At 46.5% G+C, this 27177-nt stretch overlaps 1 protein-coding gene across 3 annotated transcripts; it reads right to left on the bottom strand.

Moving 5' to 3' along the window:
• Positions 1-790: 790 nt before the first annotated feature.
• On the bottom strand, positions 791-27177 carry NDEL1 (nudE neurodevelopment protein 1 like 1). Of its 3 annotated transcripts, XM_080356658.1 has the most exons (10): positions 27051-27069; positions 19061-19158; positions 18258-18340; positions 17474-17627; positions 16094-16242; positions 14911-15047; positions 13410-13583; positions 12536-12627; positions 10287-10438; positions 791-2271 (listed from the first exon to the last, which is right to left on the bottom strand). In XM_080356658.1, the coding sequence occupies exons 3-10, from the start codon at positions 18320-18322 to the stop codon at positions 2184-2186; spliced, it is 1011 nt and encodes a 336-aa protein (XP_080212784.1). In that variant the 5' UTR covers positions 18323-18340; positions 19061-19158; positions 27051-27069; the 3' UTR covers positions 791-2183. The 3 variants fall into 3 exon arrangements, with proteins under 3 accessions (XP_080212784.1, XP_080212782.1, XP_080212783.1); XM_080356656.1 differs by lacking the exon at positions 18258-18340 and having other exon boundaries at positions 27051-27177; XM_080356657.1 differs by lacking the exons at positions 18258-18340; positions 27051-27069 and adding an exon at positions 19314-19332.

Genomic DNA, 27177 nt, shown 5'->3' with positions numbered 1-27177 from the left:
TTTAATCAAACTGGCTGTTGACCACCAGGCATCTGACTGCAGATATCTTGTTTTCTTATATACCCATATTTCTAGACAATGATTTTTGTAAGACAATAAATTTATTCATTATAGATGTGGCTGCCTGCTCTGTTTACTTACCGGAAGAGCTATCTCCTGAGGCTGGCATTGACCTTAATAAACAAGAATATGACTGGAAGCTGCCTTTTCCCTTCTTCCTCTTTTGTTTGCTTGGGGTGTTTCTTCTTTTCGTTTTGACCTAAAGAGAGCAGGAATAGCTGGGGCAGGAATAGCTGAGCCTTTGCCCCCTAATGGCAGCTCAGGAGCCTCATGCTGCCTTCAGTGCTGCAGCACAGGCATGTTTCTGCCCTTACCAGGCAGAAAGGGAGTCAGGAACCTGAGTATGTTAAAAGGGTGATGAGGGAAGAGAAGGGGAGTGGAGAGCAGGGCCTGGGGGCTCCATTGCTGCCCCAAATTGCATCTTGGCACAGCTGAGCTGTCAGTGTCTGGAGTGGAGGCTGCAGCTGGGGATGGTGTTTGCTCAGCCCTGGGTCCAGCAGCAGCTCTTCCTCGTGCTCAACGGGAATGAAGAAGCAAAGCTCTTGAGTGTGGCAGCACAGAGGGGGACTGTCATGCCCTCCCTGCACAGCCTGACACAATACAGATACTACCACCATTTCTTCAAAATCCACCAACTCCACATTAGAAGAACTTTATTTTTGGAAGTTTACTCTCATTTGGCTTTGTTTGTTTTAACCACATGATGAGCTGTGTCACTGTGGTGGCATGGTACACTGTCCTATCCAAACATGCCATATAGACTTTGAATAAATAAAGCTACAAAGCCCAAGTTAGTTATGTACAAAGATCTTAGGCAAAGAAGAGACCATGTTTACAAACCTATGTACAATAAAACAAATGTAAACAGTCAAATGCAGCAGAGGATACACAGGAAGGAAGGACCATACAGACCCCAAGGGCAAGGAGGGACTTCCCACCCCCTCCTGCTGGGGCTGACAGTTTTTCTCAGCACTTGTAAATAAACCAATAGGAGCCACAGAGCATGATGAGCCAGACAGGGAGTGAGGGTTTCTAAACCCACAGCTCAAACCGCGGTGAGGTTTGCTGGTTCAGTTAAAAAAAAAAAAAATAAAAAAAAAAAATCTCACAAAGATGTTGCTTGAAAGACCCACAAGGTTCACAGTCACCCAAAACTGTCACAGAAGCCCATAGCTGATGCTGTGAAATCCACTCCTATGTTACACAGATCAGAATATGACAGTGATGGTTATGGGGGGTGGGGGGAAGGGGGGTGTCACAGGCAGCACAGCCCTCTAGGTTAGTGGCTTCCTAAAGCTCTCCAAGAATCCCCGTTGAGGAGTTGGCAGTTTGATGGCACAGGCTGGGGCCAGGGAAGCTGTGCTGGGGACACAGTGACCACTGCAGCAGCTGGACAGGTTCCTGTTCCACAGCTACAGGAGCACCCCAGGAGAAAGTTCCAGCAATGCTCAGCCCTACCTGCTCACACTAAGGCATGTGACATTGTGACTGATGTGTGCTGGGCAGGTGGTAGCCACATCCCTCTCCATCCATCCCTTCCCCCCCACTTTATTCTCCCCTGCCTGCTCCCACACCAGACAAGATACCTGCAATGACAGCCATACACCTGTATTTTTCTTAAGCTGCACTAACCTAGACCTGATTTCAAGTCACAAATGTCCAGAGTGCCACCACAGCCTCATCCAAGGCCAGAGGCCAGAGGCTCAGGGGGAGGGCAGCAGCCACCCCTCCAGAGCAGCAGGATGGTGGAAGAGGCAGGATCCAGGAAGCCATTAAGAGGAGCAGCCACTGTTTGTGTTGTGCCAAATCTACGTTAGAGAAGAGCTAAAGCGAGGGGCTGAGGACTGCACGGCCAAGGTCTGGCACACAAGACTCCTGCATCCCCTGAAACAGAGCACTGCCTGGCTCAGCCTGTGGGGCCAAGTCAGAGAATGTCCACTACAGCAACAGGAGGAAATAAACTGTATTAACATGACACGAAGGGCTATGAGCACACAGACTCCTCTGGTCACAGGGAGCAGGTCGTGTTCCATCAGGGCAAGAAGACGGAGGAAGAAGGAGCAGTTCTTCTCTTGGTTGGTTAAGAAAAGCATCCACAAGTCCGAACACGACCTCCCACAGGCTCATACGCTGAGGGGGAGCATGCCAGGTGCTGAGGATGGTCGGGATGCTCCTAGCCCGGGGGAACCTTGGTCAAAGCCGTTTACCGCCCTGAGAAGCAACAAGAGATAGGCCGTTAAGTGACAAGCAGCCCCAGGAGATGGCACCACTCACCTCTCCCTCCCACCAGAAGCTGGAAGACAGGGTGTCCCCCCATCACTGCATTTGTCACCCTGACTGCATTGTGACTGCTCAGTGGGCATGGGAGTAGGGACAGTACATGACCATGATGGCTCCCAGCTCTGGCCATGAAGATCAGTGTTCACCCCCAGCCAGGGACACGCACAGGCAGGTGCTCAACCCACAGCCAGGAGCTGGTGACCCAGGTGACCACACTGGGGTGGGACAAGTGGCTCCTGCACAGACACTGGGCCCGCTGGGGCAGCTTGAGTGGGTCTGTGCAGCTGAAGCAGCAGGCAGAGCCACACTGCAGGCTGAGTCCCACCACCACTGCCCTGAACTGCTGCCTGTTTGCCCAGGAGACACCCGGGAGTGAGGTCCCCATGTCCTTCATGGGTGGCTGCACAAGCTCTGCCCAGTACAGGGGATGGACACCTGGCAATGGCACACGGGCTCTGGGAGCCAGCAGGCACTGGTGAAACCACAGCAGCTGCCGCTGCCCCTGGCAGGACTGCAGTGGGGGCTCTGGGTGCCTCCACGGCCCCAGAATCCAGGGCTTCTCCCTTCCCCAAGCTGTTGGGAGAGGTGCACATGGGTCTGACAACTTTTCTATCTCTCCTACAGCTTTGACACATCTTCTGTAATTAGGCTCAACACACAGCATCTGCCCTGGCTACCCATCTGCTGACCAGCACCACAGCCTTGACAACCAGAAGTCATTATGCCCCTGTACCAGTACAGCACATCCCCCCCACTGCTCTTTCCCAGGACCAGGCCCCTGCCCTTGTGGTCAGGTTTGTAACACTGAAGGTGGGGACAGAACCCCCAGCACCCCACAAGGAAGGACAGGTCCCCGACGCAGTGTCCGTCTGCTCCCCAGCAGCCCCTGAGCCACCAGCACCCCATGAGGTGCCACCCAGGTCTCTCCTGACCAAAGTGGCAGCAGGTCACACATGGGTGGCTCACAACAGTGTCCCCAGGACAGAGCAGCACAGTCTCCACGCTCCCTTTCGCCTGGCACACCGTTCCTGTGCAGCTTTCACTCAGTGACCTTGCATCTCCTAGATCAGGAATGCAAAAACGCTGCCAGCAAAGTCAGAGGGCTGCTGCTGTCACACTGGGCAGTTACAAAATCCTTCCCAAACAGCAAATGAAGAGCTAAAATCTCAGCATTGTGAGCAAGGACAGATTCCCGTGCTAACAAGCTCCCTTCCGCGCAGAGCTGGGCTGTTTCCTCTCTTGCTTTAACATTCACAGCAGCACAGCCTGAAGCACAGCTCAGCACCAGGGGCAGAACGGGGAGAAACCGCCATTCCCACCTCCTCAACATTCAGCTGGTAACTTCAGCTCCCATTTGAGTATTGCTGTAATATGTTGGAAAAGGCAAGAGCATCCCTGGCTGCATGCAATAAAAACCTGCTGGGAGAGGCTTCGGGGCAGATGTATTTTGTTATTTGCATTTGGATATAGGGGCACAAAGCCAATCTGATCCCAACATGACTCTGCAAATTAAGCCCTCAGCTAGAAAGCACCTCTGCCAAGTAGGACAGGGAGGAGAAACAAAAAACAAACAAAAAAACCCACCACAAAACAAAACAAAACCACACCACAAACTGGGATTAAAATGTGGTAGTTTGCTCCCTTTTGAAAGGGTTAGGGACAAGGGACACTCCACATCAGCAGCCTGGAGTGCTTGTGTTTGCTGAGTCACACTAAAGCCAAGCTTGACAGATTTGTCACGTTTCCTGCACTAAATTCAGAGCCACTCCTTGTGATTGACAGGCAGTCGGACAGGCTGGCCCTGCCCGTGTGGGATGCAGCCAGCGCTCTGCTCCCCACCGGGGGCACACAGGCTGGGGACAACCAATCCCCTCCAAGCCCACAACAAGTGCCATTCCTCGCCACCCAGCTGTCCCATGCAGCTCTGCAGGGGGGAACATTACCCCCGCAGCAAGACGGTTGCCTTCCCACCAGCAGCCTCCTCCCAGCCACTGCTGATCTGCCTCCTTGACAGAGCGTCATAGAATCATTTGGTTGGAACAGACTCTCAAGATCATCAAGTCCAACCATAACCCACCCCAGGCACTGCCCCATGTCCTGAGAACCTCATCTCCATCTGTACAACCCTCCAGGGATGGTGACTCCAGCACTGCCCTGGGCAGCCTGTTCAATGCCCCACAGCCCTTTGGGGAAGAAATTGTTCCCCAGATCCAACCTCAACCTCCCCTGGCGCAACTTGAGGCTGTTTCCTCTCATCCTGTCACTTGCTATTTGGGAGAAGAGACCAACACTCTCTATGCTACAACCTCCTTGACATGATGTATGTGAATCAAAACCCAACACATGGTGTTAGCACATGGGCTGAACGAGGGACAGGACATATAAAGCAGGAGAAACTTCTCAAATATTGTTGATCCTGCAGCACCAACTGCTCCAAAACTGGATTTCCACCACCTGTGGGGAGAACACCTCCCTGCAGCCATCACCACCTGACAGACCTGCCCCTGCAGGCACTATCTCCTTTTAAACAGAGCAACACATCTCTAACCCTCTACAGATGCATGTTTAGCAGCTCAGGTGCCCTTTTCCATCTCCCAGAGGCACACATACAAGGGCAGGTGCCACAAAGCCACCAAATGCTGAGCACAGATGTCACACAGACATGACAGAACTCTGCCTAAATCACCCATGTCACAAATAATCTGGTGATACCCAAAAGAAGTGAGACCAAGCCCCATCTCAGAGCCAAAGCAGCAATGAGTGCTATAAGCGTTGAATGTTGCAAGAATTAACCAGCAAAAGATGTGAAGTGCTCCCAGCACTACAACGCACAAAAGAGACATGAGGAGGCATCTGCTGAAGATGGAAAAGACAGACCCCATTTAGAAGCCTTTTGAGATTTCCCCATTGTTTGCTAATTAAAAAAGGCAGCACAGAGTACTTGATTGTGGCAGCTTCTCCCAGGATCATCTCTTGGAGTCAGTTACCTGCATTGTTCATCTCATCCGGCTGGCCCAAACTCGCCCTCAGTGGAGAAACAAAGATAAAGCAGCAGCTTTGATCTGCTGAGAGCCAGCTCAGCAAGCAGTGCCCAGGAAAGGGCTTTGACTAGCAGCAGCAACAGGAGGATACTGAAAGTTGGCGCTATGGCTGAGCTTACTGAGCTATAATCCAGCCACAGATTTCTGTTGGTAACATGAAAATGCACAAAAAAAAAGGGAAAAAATCAGCATTACTGCAGTTAGAAACAGAGTTAAAGGAAAATAAAATACATTAAAGAGAGCAACTGTAAAAAATTACAAATAATGAAGTGTGCTGGATGACTCCTGCCTAAAACTCCAGAAGTGAGCTGGGAACAGTCTCTGTGCTGTGCCCCCAAGGTACCAGGCAGAGCCGGGAGCAGCACACGCATCGCTCCAGCGCTGACTGCTCTGCTGCACGAAGCCAACGCTGCCCAGCGGCCTGGAGACCTGCCCGCAGTGACCGATCCCAGCCAGGTCCCTTGCCTCGTGCTGCTGCCTCGTTTCCCTGTCCCTCAAGCCCGATCCAACATGCTCTGCAGGGCCCACGCTGTGCCCTTGCTCTGGACTGCCTGAGAAACCAGGTCCTGGTGCGGAGCCAAAAGCACCAGTCACTGCTGGAAACATCCCCCTCAGTGGTTTCTGATGGATGTTTCTGACTGCCCATCCTCGCAGTGGCGTGGACTTTGTTCCTGTTTCCAACCGCTTTCTCCACCCTGATTGCTAAAAGTAGATTTGTACTCATTAAACTGTATTCCAAGCTGTATTTTGTACTTGGCACCTCATCTCCAAGACTCCCTCAACTCTAAGTATCCAACAAAACCTCAGAGAACATTCTCCCGTAGCGGAACAGCCCGGCCTGAGGACCTAATGGACATGTTCAAAGCATACTTGGAGACCAGACAGCAAGAAAACAAGAGGACAAGTGAGTTTTCAAGCAGGTCAGTTGTTTAAAACATGACACTCTCCCAAACAGCAGTAACAGCACAAGGAGGTAGAGGAGGTGCAAGGAGGTGTGAGGATGAGGATGGGGACAAGGCTGTTGCAGATGAGGCTGGCAAAGACAGCACAGGGAACCTTCTGCACTCCCTCAAGAGGCTGATAACGGAGCCAAGTCCAACCCTTAATCATGGCAGGTTGTGTCTGTGCCAAACTCCTGTGCTGCAGGACCCCTCCCGCGGCACCTAGCACCCCAATACCTCGCTGGCATAGCTGTGTCACCCCAGTGCTCCCAGCTGGCATGGGATGGGGATACGGCGCAGGAGCGCAGCTCTGTCTGCCCACATTTCAGCCCACACTGTCCTCTCCCCAGTTCCCAGCACATCCGAGCCGATACTTGCTTTCCTGTTAGCCAGAACCTTGGCAACCCGCAGCAAACAAAGTGTTGAAGGAAAACATGAAAGGGCAAACTAACTTCCAAAATTAACTAAATTAACAGCATGGTTACTTCATCCTATATCTCCAATGTGACCGATTCATTCAAACATGCACAGATTTCAAGCAATATTACCTAGATCAAGAAAGCAAGCAGCACTCAGTCTTATGGTTGCAACGATTCACAGCAGCAGAGGAGTTTATCTGAAGTATGGAGAAAGCCTCAGGCTTTGATCATAGACTATTAGTTTGTAATTAATGCTAAGAGAACTATGTCATGCAGTTAGCGTAACCACCGACTCCGCACCTCCAAGCATGAAGTTAAAACGCATGCAGCTTATCAGTGCAAATGAATTCATTTACCCATGACCAAGGTGGGGAATATGACCTTTTCACGCCTAGTGGAGAAAAATTAAAAGAGTTTATGCACACAATAAAGACATTCTTGGGCATAGCCCTGGAGCAAAGAAATGAGGTAAAGCAAAGGCATTAAACTGAACCTCACCAGAGCTCTCTTCTTTGAGCTCAGCCTAAGAAGACTCTGTTCTACACAGGCAGGAAGGGGGTCCCTGTTTCAGCAACAAGCAGCACTCCCAGCAGCTCCACTGCTGCAAGCATGTCACCTGGATAAAGCCCAGAGCACTGCAAAGCACATTATGGGACACAGGATTACTCACCTGCACCCGAGTTACCCACCGTCCTCTCTTTCCCAGGGAAACATTTTTGTAAAATTAACTAGGGAACAGAAAGAAGACCCTGATTTCACAGTCTGATGTTATGCTCAGGTTTGTGGATTAAGTGTCCACTGTGTAAATGTACCTACAGCTTCACAGGATTGCTAGGAGTGTACAAGCAGAGGCACTTCTCGCATTCAAAGTTTAGCTTGTTTTATTAAAACAAAGCCCAACAGATTCACAAAAATAACCTGAAAATAAATATCAACTACAAGGACTCTGACATTCAGGAGTGCAGGAAGGGGAGTGGGGAGCAGTGAAAAATGAGTTAGTGCCCCAAGGAACTAGCAGCCTGTGTTGGCTCACAGGCTGGCTCAGCTCTGCTCTTCAAGTACCAAACCTCTGTGGAGGATGTCAAGGTCAGAGCCATTTTGTTCCCCAACTGAAACCAATTAAGAACAACTACAATGATGAAAAACAAGTATCCATCTATCTGAGAAGATCCTCAGGTGCTGTCCTGCCATGGCCTGGCCTCTGGACAGAAACAGCTTTTTCCTGAAGGAACAAGGCTGCAGTAAACTAATCTTACAGCAGACATTGTTGAGTTTTAGAAAAGGAGCTAAGTCCTGACTCTTCCAATTCACCCGCAAAGCTTTGGTGCAAGCCCAGCTGTGCCCTAAAGCAATGCTCCCCTCTGCCAGCTCCTGCCTATCACAGTCTTCAGCTGACTGCTCAGCTCCACTCAGGACACAAAGAGCACATGTTTGTTGGGAGATGTAGACTCAAACACTTTAACCAACAAAACAGCAGAGGGAGTAAAGTAAAAGGAACTGTTGTGATGTGGCTGAGTTACCACCATCCAATCCCACCACCCAACCAGCTGTTCTTTAGGTAGAGGCAGCAGATTGGATCTACCATCACAAGTGGCTGTTTCAGGCCCCAGCAACAATTAGGGGCAGGGAGGGGAGTGCAGGGGCTGGAGAGAGAGGAGAGGGGAGAAGAAAAGGCCCCTCATGTTCAGCCACCACACTGCACTCTGGATCCAGCGCCTGCCAGCACGGTCAAGAGCTCGGCTGCTGCTGCAGCATGCAGGCATGATGGGCCTGCCCTCACGTTGGTAACAGCTTGGTTTAGCTTCCACATGTCGACAGAACTATCCAGGTTTTACAGGGCAGCCATGGAGACACGTACACAGCACAGACACCACAATCACCCCCAGCGTGCACAGAGATCAACAGGGGCAGCAACACCGAGAAGGAGTCAGCACAAGGGGAGAGGCAAAGGGCACTGACTCCGCTGTGAGCTGTCTGTGGGGTGCAGGGGAGATGGATAGGACAGTAAGGCCATGCAGGGATCAATAACAGCTTGTAGATACATCAGTCACTCCGCCCCCTTTTCTAGACCACTAATACCCTCTGTCTCTGCTGCAGCAGTTACCTTTTAGGAGCCTGCATTACTAAGCCTTTTCCAGCTACAACCTGCTCCTAACTCAAGGCAGCCAGCCCAGATAAGTGTGGTGACAATCTGGATAATTAAAAGTGACCATACCCCACACAGCAATCAGCTTATTTGTCACACCCTGACTCAATATAGCCATGCTGCCCCATAAGAAGAGCTCTAATCTCCACCTGGCAGCTACCGTGACAGCTTACACCCAAACCCCACGTACCGCGTGAGCACTGCTAGGGCAATGCACTGGCCCCAGTCAGCCTCACAGTAGACAGACAAGCCAAAAGTCTGTCTGTCCTATTTGCACACGACACTGACTTCATTAAGTCTCCAAACTCTTCCTTTCCGAATGCAGCAAACAACAGCTGCTCTAAAAACTCTGACTGCCAGTTTCTAAGATGCAACTTGCCCTGCTACCCACATAGCAACGTGAGTCAGCTCCAACCAGGATGACTGCAGGAAGCTCACCTTGTCTGCTCTGTTTATGGCACTCCTCAGGTTGCTAACAGCTCATTTAATTCTCAAAAATAAATCCAGGATTGAAGATGCGCTGAATATTAGCATTAAATTGTACTGCCTTGAGGTTTAGCATAGAAGACCAGTACCGTGCAGGGAACAAGGAGGGTGTTTTGCCCAGTGACACCAAGCAAAGCTCACACCACCACTGTGCTAACACCAGAGGAGCGCTGTGCTTTTCATCCCACTCCTCAGGGCTCCTGATACAACTACAGTGCACTGCACCACAAAAATCCTCCTGCTGAACCACTTCCCAGTGCCCCAGAGGAAGTTCTGACCATGGGTGATTCACAGGAGGCACATGGGGTAGTTTTTCCAGTGAAAGCAGTTTCTGGCTTCACAGCTGACGCACAGCACAGCCAGTACGGAGGCAGCTGCCCCCTCAATCAGCCAGAATTACAGTGTTAATGATGTTTTCTTTTCCCCTAATAAAGGGGGAAGTAGAGCAACCAGGGCACCACCATACAAGTGAGCATTTACTGCCTGCACTCAGTTGTTCTCACCAGGGAAAGCTCCACACTTGCAGTTAATGTACTTCCCCATGCACGAGTGCACCAGTAGTTACGGCAACTCCGTCACCAATTGAGATTCTACTCAAGGGCATGTTCGCTTCACCAGCAGGTTTGCTGCTGGGGTTTTGTATTACCAGAGATGCAGCCACCAAGAGACTATGCAGCAGAGGGACAGGCACTGACATCTTGTCAGCTAAGAGACAATCACACTTGCTTTGTGCTTTGCTTTACAGAAACTGCCACTGCCACCTTCCCCACACCCTTGAGATTTTAGCTCCACAAACTGTTTGCCCTATAGATTGAAAGCTGTAGTGGGCTAAAGACAAGCCAAGAAAAGCTTCTGCTCCATGCAGCATCCTGAAACACACTTCCCTTTAGGGCAAAAATATATCCTTACTCACCCTTTGTCAAAGAAAGAAGTATGCCCTGGATGAGGGTACTTTGTGCCATTGCTGTTCATCATGCCACTGTTAACATTCCCTGAAATGTAGGACTTCCGTGATGCCTGGTCCTTTGCAAAATTTCTGCAAGCCGCTAATTTGGATTCTAAGGCCTGTGAAATGGAAAAAATAATGATGTCAAAAAAGTAGTACCGTTAAGATAAAGTATTTTGCTGTCTGAGTTCAGGCTTTATCATGACCCCATGACGAGGAGCTCAGTGTGGTCACCTTTGGGGAAAGCTGTAAACCACAGCCAGGCACAAAGGAAACCCACACAATGAGATGCTGATGCTGCTGCCAGGCATGGCTCAGTTTCATTAGAGCTCAGATTTTAAAACATGTCAACACTCAATTACCTAAAATAAGGAAGCCAACTCCTAGCAGAAGTTACCACAACTTCTTGCTTCACCAGCTGCACTAAGGCTGGCATAAGCTAATCAGAAGACTAAGAAAGAGCCTAAAGCAGAATGCTCAAGTCTGGGGAGGAACTGCATATTTAAAAAGCTGAATTTACTCCTCAGGACAATGCCTTCTAGCATTTCTTTCTTAATCTTGGCCTGCAAAACAAAGACAGTTTCTTAAGCCCCACTGATGTGCTCCAAAACAAGAGGTGCTACAGCCACAGCACAATGAAGAGGAGGAATCAAAGTCAGCAGCTAAACCCAACTCTGTGGTCTGTATCTCATCCCTGATACTTCCAAACAAGTCTGGTGAGATCTTTTTCCCCTGTACAAGGTGACAGTCTCTGCCACATCTGAGTCCTGGCAAGAGGGCAACCAAAATCCCAATTCTCTCCTTTAGTTCAGAACATCATCTGCCCTTTCTGCCATCTGTCACAAACTGAGGCTTAACTTAACAGTCATCTGGTCTAGCAGAAAGTCATTGCAAATACTTGTTACATGTTCATGGGGGCAACCAGACACTTGCAAATGTATCCACTGGAGACAAAAACTCATCTCCTCAAACATGGGGTTTGGTCCTATTCCACGCAGAAAAATATTCCATCAATAAGGCACCAACATGCTATCACATCTTATTTCAGAGAAAGGGAATCTAAGGCTTGGGATGGGGCATCCTACAAGTAGCCAAACCCACAGAAATCCTGAACATCCTATAATTATTACTAAACAAATGCTGAGCTGGAATTCTGTATCTGTGGCAGAGCATGTGTCTAAGAGCAGGCTGGGAAGGAAGCTGCTTATTTGACATTTCCTGTCCTCACAGAGCAATCACCCAGGATTGTGATTAAGCTCCCTAAATCCCCTCCAGACTCTTACTCACAATGATCCCATTTTAAACCTGTCACTCGTAACCCCAGTCATCCTGCTGCCCTTTCAAACAAACTACGAGCTCACTGGTTCAAAATATGAGCAATGGGGTAAGTTTTAATTTCAAACTTTGCTAAAACAACTGTCTCTACTGCAGATATTGCTATTCTCGGTTTTAACCACAGAGGGAAATCAGCACCAGAGGCGAGGCACTGAGGCAATCCACACTTCACTCAAAACATGAACCACTGAGGCATGGCAACAAGCTTCTCATAACTCAGAAGTCATGTCTTCGTTCAGCTGGAAAGCCTGGCATCCTAAACAACACCGTAACGGATGTTTAAACCACTCTTCCCCACTTGCAGCAGTAATCTCTTTAAAGGCTCACGCATTTCACTTCCCTATCAACTACAGATGGGAACATCTGGCTTTCTCCAGATTTATTTTCCCACTTTCTTATCAAAATTTTCTAGATTCCCTCCTTCTTGCCCCCCCTTTCCAGCACTGGTTGCAGACCTCCTTAGGCATGAGGAGACACCAGCAGCGTGATCTCAGCTCCCCAGTCACGTGTGCAACAGGCACCCAGAGTTCGAGGTCCAGCTCTGCATCTTGATCTCATTGCAGAGGAAGCTGCAGGCTCCATTTAAAGCAATAACAGGAAGCTGACAGTGTCTAAGCCCATATACCAAAGCGCTTGAGAAACATTTTACTCCTAATATGAATTTTGTCACACAAAATTGGCATCAGAACATTAGTAACATGCTTTAAAAATCAAGATAATTAAAAAAATATATATTATCACACACTAAACACTGAATGTGGATAATCTTGAAACTACAGCATGATTGAGCACGGGCCGAGGCCTTGTTGTAATTATGCACAAGGATGAAAGCTCAGTGAGAACAGCACAGAGCCAGGAATGCTTCAGTCCCAAGCACTCACCCCCACTTTCCGTAACAGGTCTCCCACAATGTTGAGTGCAGATATTCTAGCTGAAGGAGTAAGGGGGCTGGTACCAAATCCATTCGGTATAGCTGCAAACACAGACACATATTATATGCTCTACTCCTCCACAGTCCTTTTTTTTTAAATAAATTTGAATAAATTGACTTCTACATAAAATGTTAAATCTAAAATCCTACTGCAGACTCTTCATACAGTTGTGCCACAATAACACACAGACAACATGATCACTAGCCATGGAAAAATGAAAAAGCTTAATTCCTGTCTGCTGCCTGCTTTCCCATTAGGCCTACAGGCAGAGTTCATGCCCCCTCCAGCTGCAAGGCTACTGCCCACAATCCACCTAATCCAACCAGAGCCTCGTCTGGAATCTGCTCCTCATAATTCAAAAAATAATGTATTAATTCTTGTGATTGTCCAGAGCCTTCCAGATGGGGAGTGGAACTGAACTAACATCCTGCTGCCTCACAAAGAAAACAGTATGGGTGGAAACACCAGACTGTCAGAATCACTAGCCACTCCTACTCCACGATTAGGCAGAAATATTACTCACTGCATTTCCCTGCAATCCCAAATGTCTTCAGTGCTCTCATGCAGGCATCTACTGCAGAGTGCACACCTCACCCTGCCAAAAGCAGTTTCTAAGCTTTCCTGTCCTCCTTTTCTGTGCTATTTACTCATTATGCTCCTTAAATGCACCTGGTGCTGCCCCAGGATTTAAACACAATGCATGTGGGATCCACACATACCTTGCATTTACTTCAAGTTCACTAACAAGCACCTAGTCTGAAATTGTTTTTTAACAAGCTGAACATACTGCCAAACAACTAGACACAGTTTCTAAGAATCACACCTTTTGGGGAAGGAAAACTATTTTCTGATCCTTTTCCCACAGGCGTAGCTGGCAAGGAGAGAGACGCCTGGACAGCCGAATCCATCTTTTCACAGTCTAGAGTTGGAGAACTGGGTGCTGACTTTCGGGTGACTTCTTGTTGCCTTTCCCGAACTGCTAGCTCTTGCCGCAAGTCTAAGGGTTGAGAGAAGGGAGAGGAGAAGAAAAAAAAAAGAGGGATTAGATGCAAACAAACAATACATTACAAGGGGATTGATCCTTTTGGGCAGAGCAACTTAACCTTTCAGAGACCTCTTATTCCTTGCCTTGATCTGGTACAGCATGTAAGAGCAAAATTAGTTGTATAACATATTACAGCTTTTTAGTCATCACAAATATTTAGAACTGATTTTAAGTAAAACAGCACAGCTGAAATCAAAAATCTATTTGGGCTCCTAGAAGAGGATTTGTGGCTGTTTGATCAGAAGTGTTATATTTGAGTCTGACATCATCTCAGTTCTTTCAGTGGCTGGTGTTCTGCTTGCTGTCAGGGGCAATAACATGCAGATTTGCTACCCTAACAAATGCTAAAAATTTCCAAATGACTCATCCAAGAAACAACATGTGTTTTTTGTCAATTATTCTAGTGTTCTAGAAAACAGGCCCCTAGGTTTTACCATTATTTTCCACTATTATTGCCCTAACCCCAAATTACAATACATGCATTTCCTCAGAAAATACTTCATCTCCCTTTTCATATTTATTGTAAAAACCCTGTGCTTCCAACAGATGCTTTCAACTTGTGAGGCATAAACTTGGTTCAAAGAGGAATTATTTTAGAAAGCTTCACTTGGGAAACAAAGTTGAAACCCACTAATTAAACTACATTAATGGCAGGCACCAGCTGATGAACAGATTGTCCCCACTACTAGAGAAATCAGTTTCCACCAAACATTTTAAAAACGCTTCTCCAGCATCCTCCATGTGGAATCCACTGGGGAATTTCCAACTCCAATCATACCCCAGAACACTATCCCAAACATCTCCCATCCCACGGGTCTAACCGCAGTCTTTGGAACACCTTAAATAAACCAGGCAATTTCTAACAGGTTTAGAAGGAACACAGGAGATGAGATTTTTCAGAATAAAGTTATTTCACCATTTATCATACATTTCTCTGCCATTTCCTGTGATTTCCCTTCCTGTATAAGGCACAAAATCACAGCAAGTGGGAACTTTTGAGGCACACTTCCTCAGTTCTCTTATATCTGTGGAATATAGTATTTTCTTACGTGTGTTTAAAATCCTGAATTAATCTCATATTTTGTCCTACAGGAGGAAATTTTTCCTCTTAGCTACACTGGACATGCAAAGAATAGAGAGCATATTGTTAAGAATACCTAACACATTCAGGTCAGGTCTCATTATGTGAGGCTTTCTATAAAGATGAGCTTTGGTTGCTACACATCTCTCTTACCGAGCCAACAACATACAAAGACAGAACTAATCGAGCAAGCCGTACCTCTCGCTTCATCCTTTAATCTCTGTACAGAAACTAGCAACGATTCCTTGTCATCCAGTTCACTTTCTAAAAACGCATTTCTCTCAATAGCCTGGTTCAGCCTTTGTTCGAAGTCTTCCAATGAAACTATTGTTGCCCTAGAAACAAAATCCAGAATATTAGGTTCTTCAGCTCAGCTAACATAAAAGCTTATTCAAAAACATAAGAAGAGAAAAATGTTAGCAGAGTCTACATTCAAGTTAGTAATCTGAAAGCTATAGAAATGCTTCTTAGAAAGCACTAATGATCTCCAAAGAAGCAGGGGGTACAATAAAAAGAACGTGACAGCATCTGGCTCTCAGAGATGCACCACAGAGCTGGGAAAGAGTGAGTTCAGCGCACCCACCTCCATTTTTCCCAAGCCGTATGTCTGATCAGTGCATTAGCTCCGGCAGTGCTGTGCTCAACAAAGCTCTGGACAGGCAGCAGCGCCATGAACACAGAAATCAGAGCACTGGGATGTTACCTTAGACCCAATTTGTTCCATGATGTCAGTGGGATAACTCATGTGTGTCAAAAGTTAGTCATGAGGTTAAGAGCCTTGTGGAAACAGGGCCTCAGCTCTCAGATCTTTTTGCCAGTTAGCCAGCGGCTCATTCCTGGTCCCACTGAATCAGTGGCAATGTTCCCATTCAGCAAAATGCAAACATGACCTACTCCAAAACTAGGTGTAACAGCAGCCTGCTCATTTTATGCATATATAAAGGGTACATTTGTTCCCTAGAGTCATTAAGCTGTTATGCAAGGGAAGAAGAGACTCCTTTGGCCTGTTTTATTTAAAAGGGACTATCTAAAGCATTAGTTTCTTACTTCACAGGGGCTCTGAACTACAAGGATCACAAATAGATGAGAAGAGTCACTGAGCTGGAAGTATCACAAGCAGTGCCCTGCCCTGGCCTGCTCTGAGCCTGCTTGCACTGCTTGTTTCTCACAGGACCTCAAAGCACTTTGGTCCTTTCTTGCTGTAACGTAGTGCCACCAGCCACTGGAGGCGAAAACTGTGCTGTGCGAAGTGTCTTGGGGTTTGCTTGGGTTTTTCTGAATGTGTGTTATTTTCCCTTTTAAGGAATAACAAAATGATCAATCTGAGTCGCAAATAAAAGATCTAGTGAAAACTCCAAGGAAAGAGTTTTGCAGCCCTCACCTCTTCGCGCGTTCCAAGTCATCGTTGGCCTGCTCCAGTTCCCTCACATACTTATGCAGCTGATCTTTAATGGCCCGTGTCTGACTCAGGTCATCCTCCAACAATGACACTTGCTTGTAACTTTGCGCATACTGGTGCTCCAGTTTCTCCTGAAATAACGAAACAGTGAGATAAATATCAGTCATGTACATTCATCAAGTCATCAGTAGTAAAACAGGACAAAGAAAGTAACAAAATTGCTGCAGATTGCTGATTTGGGATTGATGCTAATACAGAAAAAGCACAGGAGAGGCAGAAGGAACACACTCTGAACATCAGAAGTGGACATAAAATAAAAACACAAATGCTGCATTGAGCACAGACACCTCACCATGACACAGCTGGCTGCTCAGAGATGCATACCTGCATCTGTTCCCAACAGCCTGCACTGACAGCTGCTCTGAAGCCTCAAATATCCAGGAAGCCTGAGAGATCTAACTGCACAGTTCCCCCTGCAGTGCCTCTCCCTTGACAATAGCCACACTGTTACCAGATATTGCCTGACATCTCCATGAGCAAAAATGAGAGTCAGTGAAATCCATTACAAAACCTCCAGGTCCACAAGCTCATCTTCAAAAGACTGGAAGAATTCACTCCCATCACGTTCTCACCAGCTCTGAGGGTGCCAATAGGGGCTTACGGAAAAACTACTGACCTTATAAAACACATACCAGCCTTACAGATATAGCTGGGACTGGATACACAAACAAGTAATCCCATAAACTTCACTTTCACTGGGTAGGTTTCCAACCTTTGTCTTTGTTAAAATAACCCAAGACTACCAAAAAAAATTATGCTTTTCCAAGATTCCAAAAAGAGGCAAGAACTTGTTAACACAGAGGCATCAATTACAAGTTACCCTCTGCACACGGAGATCCTTCTGCAATTCCTGTCTCTACACATACAGCTGGTAGAGAATGAAGTAGGAGATTCTTTCTGAAAGATGTGCACAAGTCTTCAGCTTTCCTTAAGGTCTCATAAAACCAAGGAGACCTTCTGAGCAAAAAAATAAGGTTGCAAAGTATGACAACAATGCAGTGGTCTGACAAAACAATCTTGTGTTGTCCACCCTGTTGCTACCCTGATGTTGCCTGTGTAACTAATAAATCTACTACTTGGCAAAACATAGAGGCCACAAACAAACGAGCACAAACTCCATGACAAGACGTTCATGATGTGAACAAGAAAAATTCCATCAGATATTTCCCTGGTAAGATACCAGCCTTATTTGGAGGACGTGCCACATTTAAGTCTGGATCTTAAACAGACAACTCCTTTACTTCATTTGGATCCTCTGTGATCAAGAACAGACCAGACAATCTAAAATGAGAAAAGATCTACCTTTAGTGTTTCCACTTCATACTTCAGTCTTTGGTTATCTGCTTGCAAATCTCTGTTCCTCTGTTCAGCTTGCACTAGCTGTGCCTCCAACTCAGCTTCTAATTCTCTGCTTCCCTCCTGAAATTCAGCCAGCTCTTCACGAGCTTCCTGGAAACTGTAAGAAGAGGATTTCATCAGTTGAAAATCCGGCATTAAAACAAAATCCACAGCTCTTCTAAAACGGTAAGCTGAAAAAACAGGAGTTTTAAAATACTTAAGTGTCATTCATAGACCTCTAAGGAGAAAATGAAAAATGGGGAAACAGAGGAAGTACATTAAGCTTAGGTATAAAAGGAAATTAATTCTCTTACATCAAAACAAAGACCTACATTAAATGCATGTGTGAATACAAACCTGTATAGAGGTTATTTACAGGATTCATGGGAGTCTGAAAACCACTTTGTACTCCATTAGCTTTCACTGCTAGCAGACTTGATAAAGTCAATGAACTAAGCAAACATTTAATCTGATTTTGGTCAAAAACTGTAAAAGAGAACCAGTTTCTGGATCTCTGCACTACCTCAAAATTTAAGGTTCTTGAAAAGCACCAAGGTTTGAATCTTAAGGTTACCAAGCACTTTGGCAGGGAGCCAGACATACCTATCTTACACCTCTGCAAGTTATTAAATACTGGAAGTAGCCACTCCACATTCTTGGCTTATTAAATTTACATCTTTCCCATATGTAATGCTCATCTCTTAGCAAGCAGCAGAAAAAACTAAAAAGGCTTTAGGAAACAACATACCCATTGGTGTCCAATACAGAATTTTCTGACACCCAAAACCAGCTTGGGGTTCTCCACATGTCCATCACCTCCCTGCCAAAAAACTCCAAAACCAAACAAAAAAGCAACTTGCACCATAGGCTCTTTGGGCTTGAGAAGGGTTTAACTGGCTTCACCTCAACTACACATGAGGAACACGAAAAGCAAAGAAAGTTTTCCAACGAAAATAAACTGGGGAGTCTCCAATGCTGCCCCCCCCCACCCCGACAAGGAGGGAAAAACAAAATAAAACAAACAGCCCACCCCCACAAGAAGCACAGCTTTATTCAAGACAGCAACCTCTCCTGTTGTTTTTGGTGACCAAAAATTCCTGTGCCCCCTAAAAGATGCAAACAACCGGTACAGGCTGGACTATGAGGTACAAAACACTTCAATAAAGTGCAGCATCAAGTCAGCCACTTTTCATATCAGCAATTCAACTACAAGAAGCTCGAGGGAACAGTAAAGATACAAGACAAGTCCTAAGACACCTTCTTATGATAAATGTCAAGATACTACTAAAGGCAGCACTTTAATTATAAAACGATGCACATGATCACAAAAGGGCTCTGCTCTTGCTCAAACATGCTCGGAACATAGCCTGGAGTTCATGGCACATAACACTGTGTAAGAGACACTCAGCTCCCACAAGGCTGGAAATTTTAAAGCTAGATTTAAAGCTGGAAATGCAGAGATTCTTTCTAAAATTTCGAACAGTCGCGTTGGTGTAGCCTTACAGAGAAATAAATCAAATAATGGTCCAGCCTGCAAATCTACAACAGTACCTCTGTTTGTACTTCAAGGAAAGCTCTTTCCAATACGCAGTTTCCTCCTTTGGACTGGAAAAAGTTGGGATTTCTTCACTGTCCATGATCAATATGACCTGCAGGAGACAAACATAAGAACATGCTCAAGATAGACAGGCAGATCGCCCCCAAAACTGCTGCTAAGTACCAGAGGCAGCTCAATCACAACACAGTGACAAATCAGAAGTCTGATGCAAAAGTGTTTTTAGTAGGTGCAGAGCCCATGAGTCACCTTCAAACCGCTGTGGTTTCACAGCCAGGTGCATTCCAGGGAACAGATATCTGCTGTGGCTCAGCACATGTCCGGCAGCTCCCGAATTGCAATTCAGGTTACCAGGAAAAGGTGAAGAGCTTGATCGCCACAGTCTTTCTGACAGCGGCTTCCAGACTCGGCACCCACAAGCAGGAGGTTAATGATCCCCAGCAAGCGTCATTCAGCACAGAGACCTGCTGCAACAAGCAACATAATTTTATCCAGTTTCTGCAAATGCTCCTGCAGGAACCCAAAATAAGATCAGAAATTCTGGCTGTATTTTGTATCTGCCACTGAAACAGCAGTTAATGCCACAAGCTCACTTAGGGCCACAGTTGATAAGAATATAAAAATTTACAGCTGTCATAGTCTCCCCTTTCATTCATAAAATATTCTGAAAGAGATTTTGGCTTTTGTTGCTAACACAACAATGCACACTGCAACTCCTGTTAGAGCTGAAAAGGCAAATAATGAGCAAGGACAAACACTCTGAGGCCAACCACTAACACGTCAGGCTGCGGAGATTAAAATTAAATTTACTCTTCCTGTGTTCAGTCCTAGCTAATTCCTGCTTTTGTGTAAAACATACAGGTCACAGAAGTGGTCCAAATAGTTTTGCTGCCTCTGTCCTGAAGTCAAGACTCCAATTCTGTTATTAACACCCAGATAAGAATAAGCTGAAACCAACCTTTTCTCTCTTTAAAGCAGAGGCTTTAAACAACACTTGCAGCAAGCTCAATCAATCAGTGACAGCTGACCTAGAAGGCCTGGCTTTCACATTCTAACAGGCATCAATAGCCAACACTGATGCCTCAGACCTAAAATTGTCACGTTAATATGTCCTGCATCTCAGTGACCCACATTTTAGACACCTAAAAGTGGGACAAAACAATCCCTTGCTGTCATCAGTGGGCAGACAGGCTCATTTCACACACTGGCACTTAGCTCACAAATAAAATGAGGTAGAACCAGCACATTTGTTCTTCAGCTGAGACTGCAGCTGCCACAATCCAAGGGCATGAGATCAAATTTATCCAAAGGGTACAAAGCACCTCAAACACCCCAACTCCGGCATTGTGTTTATTTAACTTTACAGCTTTTACTTTTGGAAGCAGATTCGTCATGGATCAGATCTCTATGCTGCCTGAGAGATCTGATGGTGTTTAATTTTCTGCATTGCCCTGTACTGAGAAAATAAAACATACAACTGGAGACATTACAATTCCGTCAGCTCATGCATCTTCAGTCCTGCTGTACCTTGTCAGATAAAAATTTCTTCGGGTGTACTTGATTCAGCAGTTGCATCTGTTACCAAGGCAGCTCAATCACAACACAGTGACAAATCAGAAGTCTGATGCAAAAGAGTGTTTATAGTAGATGCAGAGCCCCCATGAGTCACCTCCAAACCACTGTGGTTTCGCAGCCAGGTGCACTCCGGGGAGCAGATAACTGCTGTGGCTCAGCACATGTCTGGCAGCTCCCGAATTGCGATTCAGGTTATCAGGAAAAGGTGAAGAGCTTGGCTACCACTGTGTATTGTCTGTAACATCAGTCCCACACTGATGCTGAAACCGCTTTCATAAAAGCCTTCTGACCTTTCCCTTTAAGGCACTCAGCTCTATACGGGTAGACCCTGAGAGGCTCAGATCAGCAAGTAGCATATTTTCCCCCAAAATAAATGAGGTATAGCACAGAACACAGTCAGCTCTCACAGCTCCAGAGGAGCTGATCTCAAAAGGTAAACAGCCAGGAAGCCACCCGTCAGCAGAATTCAGGATGCATTTAGAGAAAAGTTTGTTCAAGGAAGTATCTGACATAATTTCTATTTATGGCATAGAAACGCAAGCCTATCAAAGCACATGCATATGCCTGGCAGAAAGCAACTCCTAAGCATTATCAGAACATAACTAGACAATTTTAAACATCTCACATGTGGGAGATCGGTTGCCCACAGAATACCAAGAGTTTAAGAAAAACTGCTTTGCTTCAGCCTGTCACCAGTGTCCCGGCTCGGGGCATTATGTGAGGAGCTGAGAAACAGCACGACAAACCCTTCCTATTCACAGGCTTCTTTGCATATGTGGCACTTGCAGAATCGAGCCTTTGACAAACAACACTGAGGCTTTCAGGACACAGACAGGACAATGCAGCAGCGTCTTCCAGGGAAAATGAGAGCAGGCTTATGCTGCTGCCCACTCGAAATTCATGACAACACAGCTCAGCATTCATGCAGCACCCTGGGAAAACTCAGCTACGTGGGCATAACTCCAGGATCTGAAGCAGCTCTCAAACAAGAACTACGTTCAAAATGCAGTGGCTCCTTTCAAGCCCCCCTTACACAGTCAGCAGGACAGAGTAACTCTGCTGTTAAAACGGAACAGCTTTTCCAAACTGTGATCTTTCTTAAAAAAAAAAAAAAAAAAAAGAAAAAAAAAAAAAAGAAAAGAGCAGCAAGCAGCTGGTAGGTTAAGATCTTCTCAAAATGCTGGCGGTTTTGCAGAGGACAAATCTGGATTCCCATCTACAAAAGCATCCTTACAAGTGAGATGCTCAGTATCCTCTATATATTACAAGAACCAAAGGCTGAATCCAACATGTAGCTGAAGTAACTAAACTAACATGCAGACAGTATTTTTCAAGTAGCTTAAGGAATCTTGCATTGAAGGCCAAACTGAAATCTTCATGGAACCATCTTTCAGCTAAGTCATGAAAACATAAACATAGCTTGAAGTGTAACACAGCACCTTAAAAAAGCTTCCCGGACTCTCCATGTGACTGGTGGCTGCTGCTAGGATTTGGATCAAATATCAGACCAAAACACTAAGCTTGAAATATAACACGATGCTTCAACTTCTACCCACCCCTTCCACAGCCAGGAATCCACTCCACCCTGCTCTCAAAGTGAACTTAACCCACTGATGCACTGTGGTAAGGATGAGCTATGGATTTTGAGTACTGCTCAGATGCAGCCGCAACTCACCCAGTATTTACCTGCAGCATCTCAAGTTGTTGAATAAACCATTCTTCCCAATTTTAATCACACCACATTCTCCTGCTTAAATCTAGTTTATTAATATTTGCCATATAAAGTGAATTAATATTATTTAATGTTCATAAACAGGTTGTTTTTCTGCACATAGGCCACCAGTTTTCTTCCTCACAGTCCTGTTTGCCCAGTATTTTCAGACACCAAACACAAACACTTAAGCAGAGGCCAAGTGAGGCCACTCCAGTGTGACAAGCCACAGTGCTGAGCCTCCCCCACCCACACTCTGCTGCCCCACCACTGAATGCAACATACATCTCCACTGATCTTTGAAATTAAACAAGGAACTACCACCTAAAATAAGACAAAGAAATTCTGCCAAGCTCACATCTGGCCTTGAGTTCTGGAGATAAAAACCCATTCTGGCTATCGGAGTCCCCCAAACTGCCAAGTGCCATGTAATTGCCGCAGTCATCCCCTTCTTGCCAGAACGACTCTGCTGTTGGGTGCTGGCACCATCCAGAGCTGCTGCAGAGCACAAGAAGGACTATCAGCAACCAGGTCTTTTTCCTCATCCCATTTTATGCTGATTCACAGACAGAAATGCAGAAGAAACCCTGTTTCCACCATTTTTCATCTTTTCAAACCATGAGAACCAAGAGGTAACCCCCTAAGCCCCTGAAGCTCCAATTTTTTTTTTTTCCAAAATTCAATGAGGATTCAAAGTAAAGGAACCTGAGCACTCCAGCCAAAAAAATCTACACAAATCTGCATTGTCTTGCATTTATTAGAATACAGAAAACAAATAAACAAAAGCCATGGATTAGATTTCCCCAATCAATTTGTGCTTGTTTTTCCTTACCCTGAATTAGGAGCTGGAGGCACTTTCATCTGTGTTTTGGAAGGCTGCCTGCTTCGGAAAGTGAACCTCTGTCTTTTCCTGCAGTACTATTTTTGAACTGAATGTTCTCTTGTGAACCACAACAAATGCCTCCTTGCCTCTTACAACAGCAGCATATGAGCTTTCAGGGGAGGGGAAAAAAAAAAAAAGCAGAGCATCAGCACAACACTCCTTCCTCTGCCATAATAATAAATCCTGCATTGCCACAGGAGGCAATAATCAAATCCTATCTGCAGGAACTTTGTGCCAAGTTCAGACTAAAAGTCTTTAAGATAACCAAATACCATACAGTAAAGCCCTGTTATCTCAACAGCCTCTCCTGGAATCAGTCTTATTAATCAAATAAAATAGGTATGCTTTACATCACATGGCCAAGGTTCACACACCTTGTGAATATATAACATCCAGTGCGGGAAAAAAAAGTCGATGAGTTAGCAAGCGCTGGGATGCACACCCTGAAATCAGAAGAAAGGTACTGAAGCAAGAAGCCTCTTTTCAGAAATGAAGCTGCAACTACCAAAGGTGTCAGAATTCAGTATTAAAAAACATTTACCCCTTTCACAAACATGGGAAATTTAAGACACCCAATGTCTATTTGTCTCCAAGTAACACCACTGAAGTGCCTTAAAAAGTAAAATCCAAATAGGTTGGTGCTGCCAGTGCAGGTTCAGTATCTGCAGAGATGAAGAAAAGGCCCCTGGAGTTGTGCATGTCCCAGAACAACCTGGCCCTGACTACAAGAACAATTTGCTCCCAACTCCATTCCCAGAAAACCCAGAGGGACAAATCCAAGCAGAGAAGAAGGGTGCAAAATAAACAGGAACCCGAGAAGGAAATGAAGGCTGAGAAAAGGATATACTTCTCCCTGCCTTGGTCTTTGGAAAACCACCTCTTAGGACAGTCAGTGAGACCTGACGAGCACCAGGAGCACTGATCCCGACTCTTACACCACTGGCACAGGCTGCCACGTACCTGCACAGCCCCCACCACCTCTGGAGACCATCCATCCAACCTGCACCTTCTCAAATTCACAATTGCCTGGTTTATCTTTAAACCTTGAAAAAGGACCGAGCATCGTACCCAGAAGCAATGAATTTATCTCAGAGCTTATAACACACAAAGGGTCTGTGACTAATGACAACACACAGGTCCCTTGGGCCTCCCTATTATCTCAGCAATTAATAGTTTCCCGATGACAACATTCCCTGGAAAGGCAGTGGCCAGAGAGCTAAGATGCTTCTGGGCACTGCAGAATGACAAGTGACCAAGAGACAGGAAAAAAGCACTTGGCACAGGTTCTTCTAAGAGGAATGAGTTCTGTTGCTTTTGTATCACTGAAGTTCTACCAGTGCCAGGGAGGGGAAAATGCCTTTGAAATATACCACCCAAAAGCTTGTTTCAGGCCAGCCACCAACAGAGGGGGCCTCGGGTCTCTTCAGTAAGCACTTAACAAGATGAGAATTAAAAATAAATCCCCAAACCCTACGTTGATCAGGAGAGGGAAGCAGCACAATCTGCTGCTGAGCTGTATTGACAGAGTAGCCCTCAAGGAACACAATAATCATGTCAAGAAAAACATGCTTTGATGGGTATGTTTTATTCTGCCCATGGACAAGTGCAGCACAGTAGTGAAAAGGCAGCTTGCTTGAATACAATTCCTAATTTATCTTGATTATGTTTGTGGTGTCACAAACTTCAATAAGGACTATAAAAACACCATTTCCTTTCTGTAGTCTGACTTTCCCTGCATCTCAAAAATAACTGTCATAGACTGAGGGAATAAATAGCACTTTGTTGCTGTACCTTTTGGCAGTCTACTCCCAGACATTCTCCAGAGACAAGACTCTTTGGTCACACCAAGGTCACAGACATCAGTCTTGTGCTTTCTCTCCACCTTCTTCTTTGCCTTTCACTTTCCTTTCCTTCTCCACCTTCTTCTTTGCCTTTCACTTTTCTTTCCTTCTCCACCAAATGAGGAATTACCTTATGTGTCTGCAACCTCTAGATAGTCAGGAAAAAAAAGAGGGCTCTACTCCAAAGAGGAGGAAGGAAATTAAATCACTATGCCTCTGAACAGATCCCTTCATCCCTGTAACTCCCAATGACATGCAGGATCAAATCTTCACGTGTGTGAACTGAAAGGAGAATACCTGGGCTCTGCCTCCATGTACAAACCATAAACACACAGTTCAGCCAGCTCTGGATCTGAAAACAAGACAGAGCATCTGTTCCAGGGCAGACCTCACACTATTAATCCAAAAAACACAGTACTTACCCACACTTGTCATATCCTGTATAACTGCAGTTAACTGGCACTATCAACCAGCGCGCTTGTACAGTCACATTGCTGATGTATCAAAAATAAATATAAATAATAAATATAAACCCTGCTAGCCACTTTTCTGCCCTGGGACAGCTCCTTCCTCTTAGTTACTAATACTTCTAACACCACCCCCTGTGATGCCCAGAAATACCCAAAGAGCTCTTATTCTGCAGTTTCACATATTTAACCACTTCTGATGGCAGTGAATGCCACAGGCCCCAAAAAGTGACCTCTGCTTCTTCTCCTCACTCATGACCAAGTCAAGATAGTTTCAGAGGGAACAAAGAAGCCCTGAGTCACCAAATACTCCCAGCGCAAACTGGTCGAGAGCAATGAAGCTGGGCTGTGCGTGGGTGAGGACAGTGCTCCTCCTCCCTAGGAAGCAGATATATTAATTGGAAGTTACTCAACTGGAAGTCTAACTCTAGTAATGTCTTTCCTCTGTGTCAGATGTGTTCATCCTTTACGGCATGTCTGCTGCAACTCAGGTCAAACTCATCACACTGCAAGTACAAGGCAGGGACTGCTTGAATTTGGTCACGTTTATACGAAATATAACAGGACTCCTCAGAAGGAGGCAATAAAAACCTCACAGAAAAACCCTCACAGAATTACTGAAAAAATATTCAGTAGACATGTACCCTGGTCATCTGATCCACCGAGTATTTCATGAGGTCGCAGGCAAATCATACATCCAGTTTCCCCTCTGTGACTGGGGAGGGAAGACAGAAACATAAACACCTTCTGGGACAAAGGCACCCACAAAGGAGGCACAGTGACTGTGAAGGGAGCCGCCGTGCTCCCTGGTGACGGCCCAGGCCAACCTCTGAACTTCATTCTGCCGCATGTTTCTGCACACACACCCGGTTAAGTCCCTTCGCATTTGGAAATTTCTCTGAAGAAGGAGTGAAGTCAAAAGCCACCATCAAAGCCAGCCTGGCTGCCCCGGGGCAGCGTGGGGACCAGCACGGAGCACAGCCCACCCCCAACTCAGGGAGAGCAGGGAAAACAAGTGTCCTCTGTGTCACACAGCACACGAGGGAAGGCCCCAGCCGGGGACGGCGACACCCGCGGTGAGTCCCCCCACCTGCCGCCCCTTGCCGACCGGCGGGCAGCCAGGAACACCCGGGAGCTGGAAGGGCTCCGTAGGTTGGACAGTTTTGGTTTAACCCATCCGAATTCTGCAGTTTTGCTCTGATCTTTGCCTCACAAGCGCACCCTTGGGTTGCTGGAGCCGCCTTCCCTCCCTGACACCCCCGTGTCCCCGGCCCGACGTCCGTCCAAGCCACGAGGCGTGACGAGGGGAAGCCAGACGCGATGATGCAATAAGACAACGCGTTTCCGTCCTGCGGGCCTGGGCCCCGCCAGCAGCCGCGGCAGAGCGGGCAGCCCGGGGCCCAGAAGCGGGATGCTGAGGGCGAACCCGCGCTCGGCCGCCGAGCCTGCCCGCGGGAAGGCAGCCCCGCACCCGACACAGCTCCTTCCCCTACGCTCAACCGAAAATACCTTTAAAAAGGGAGTTTTCTCCCGCAGGTCGCTGCTCCCGGGCAGGCCCGGCCGCTCCCGGCGGGAAGGGGCGCCCGGACACCGCCTTAAGCCCCCGCGCTGCCGCGGCCCCTCAGGAAGCAACGGA

This window comes from Nesoenas mayeri, assembly GCF_963082525.1.
Source record: "Nesoenas mayeri genome assembly, chromosome: 19".
Taxonomy (NCBI): domain Eukaryota; kingdom Metazoa; phylum Chordata; class Aves; order Columbiformes; family Columbidae; genus Nesoenas; species Nesoenas mayeri.
This window is presented reverse-complemented; position numbering and strand designations above follow the sequence as displayed.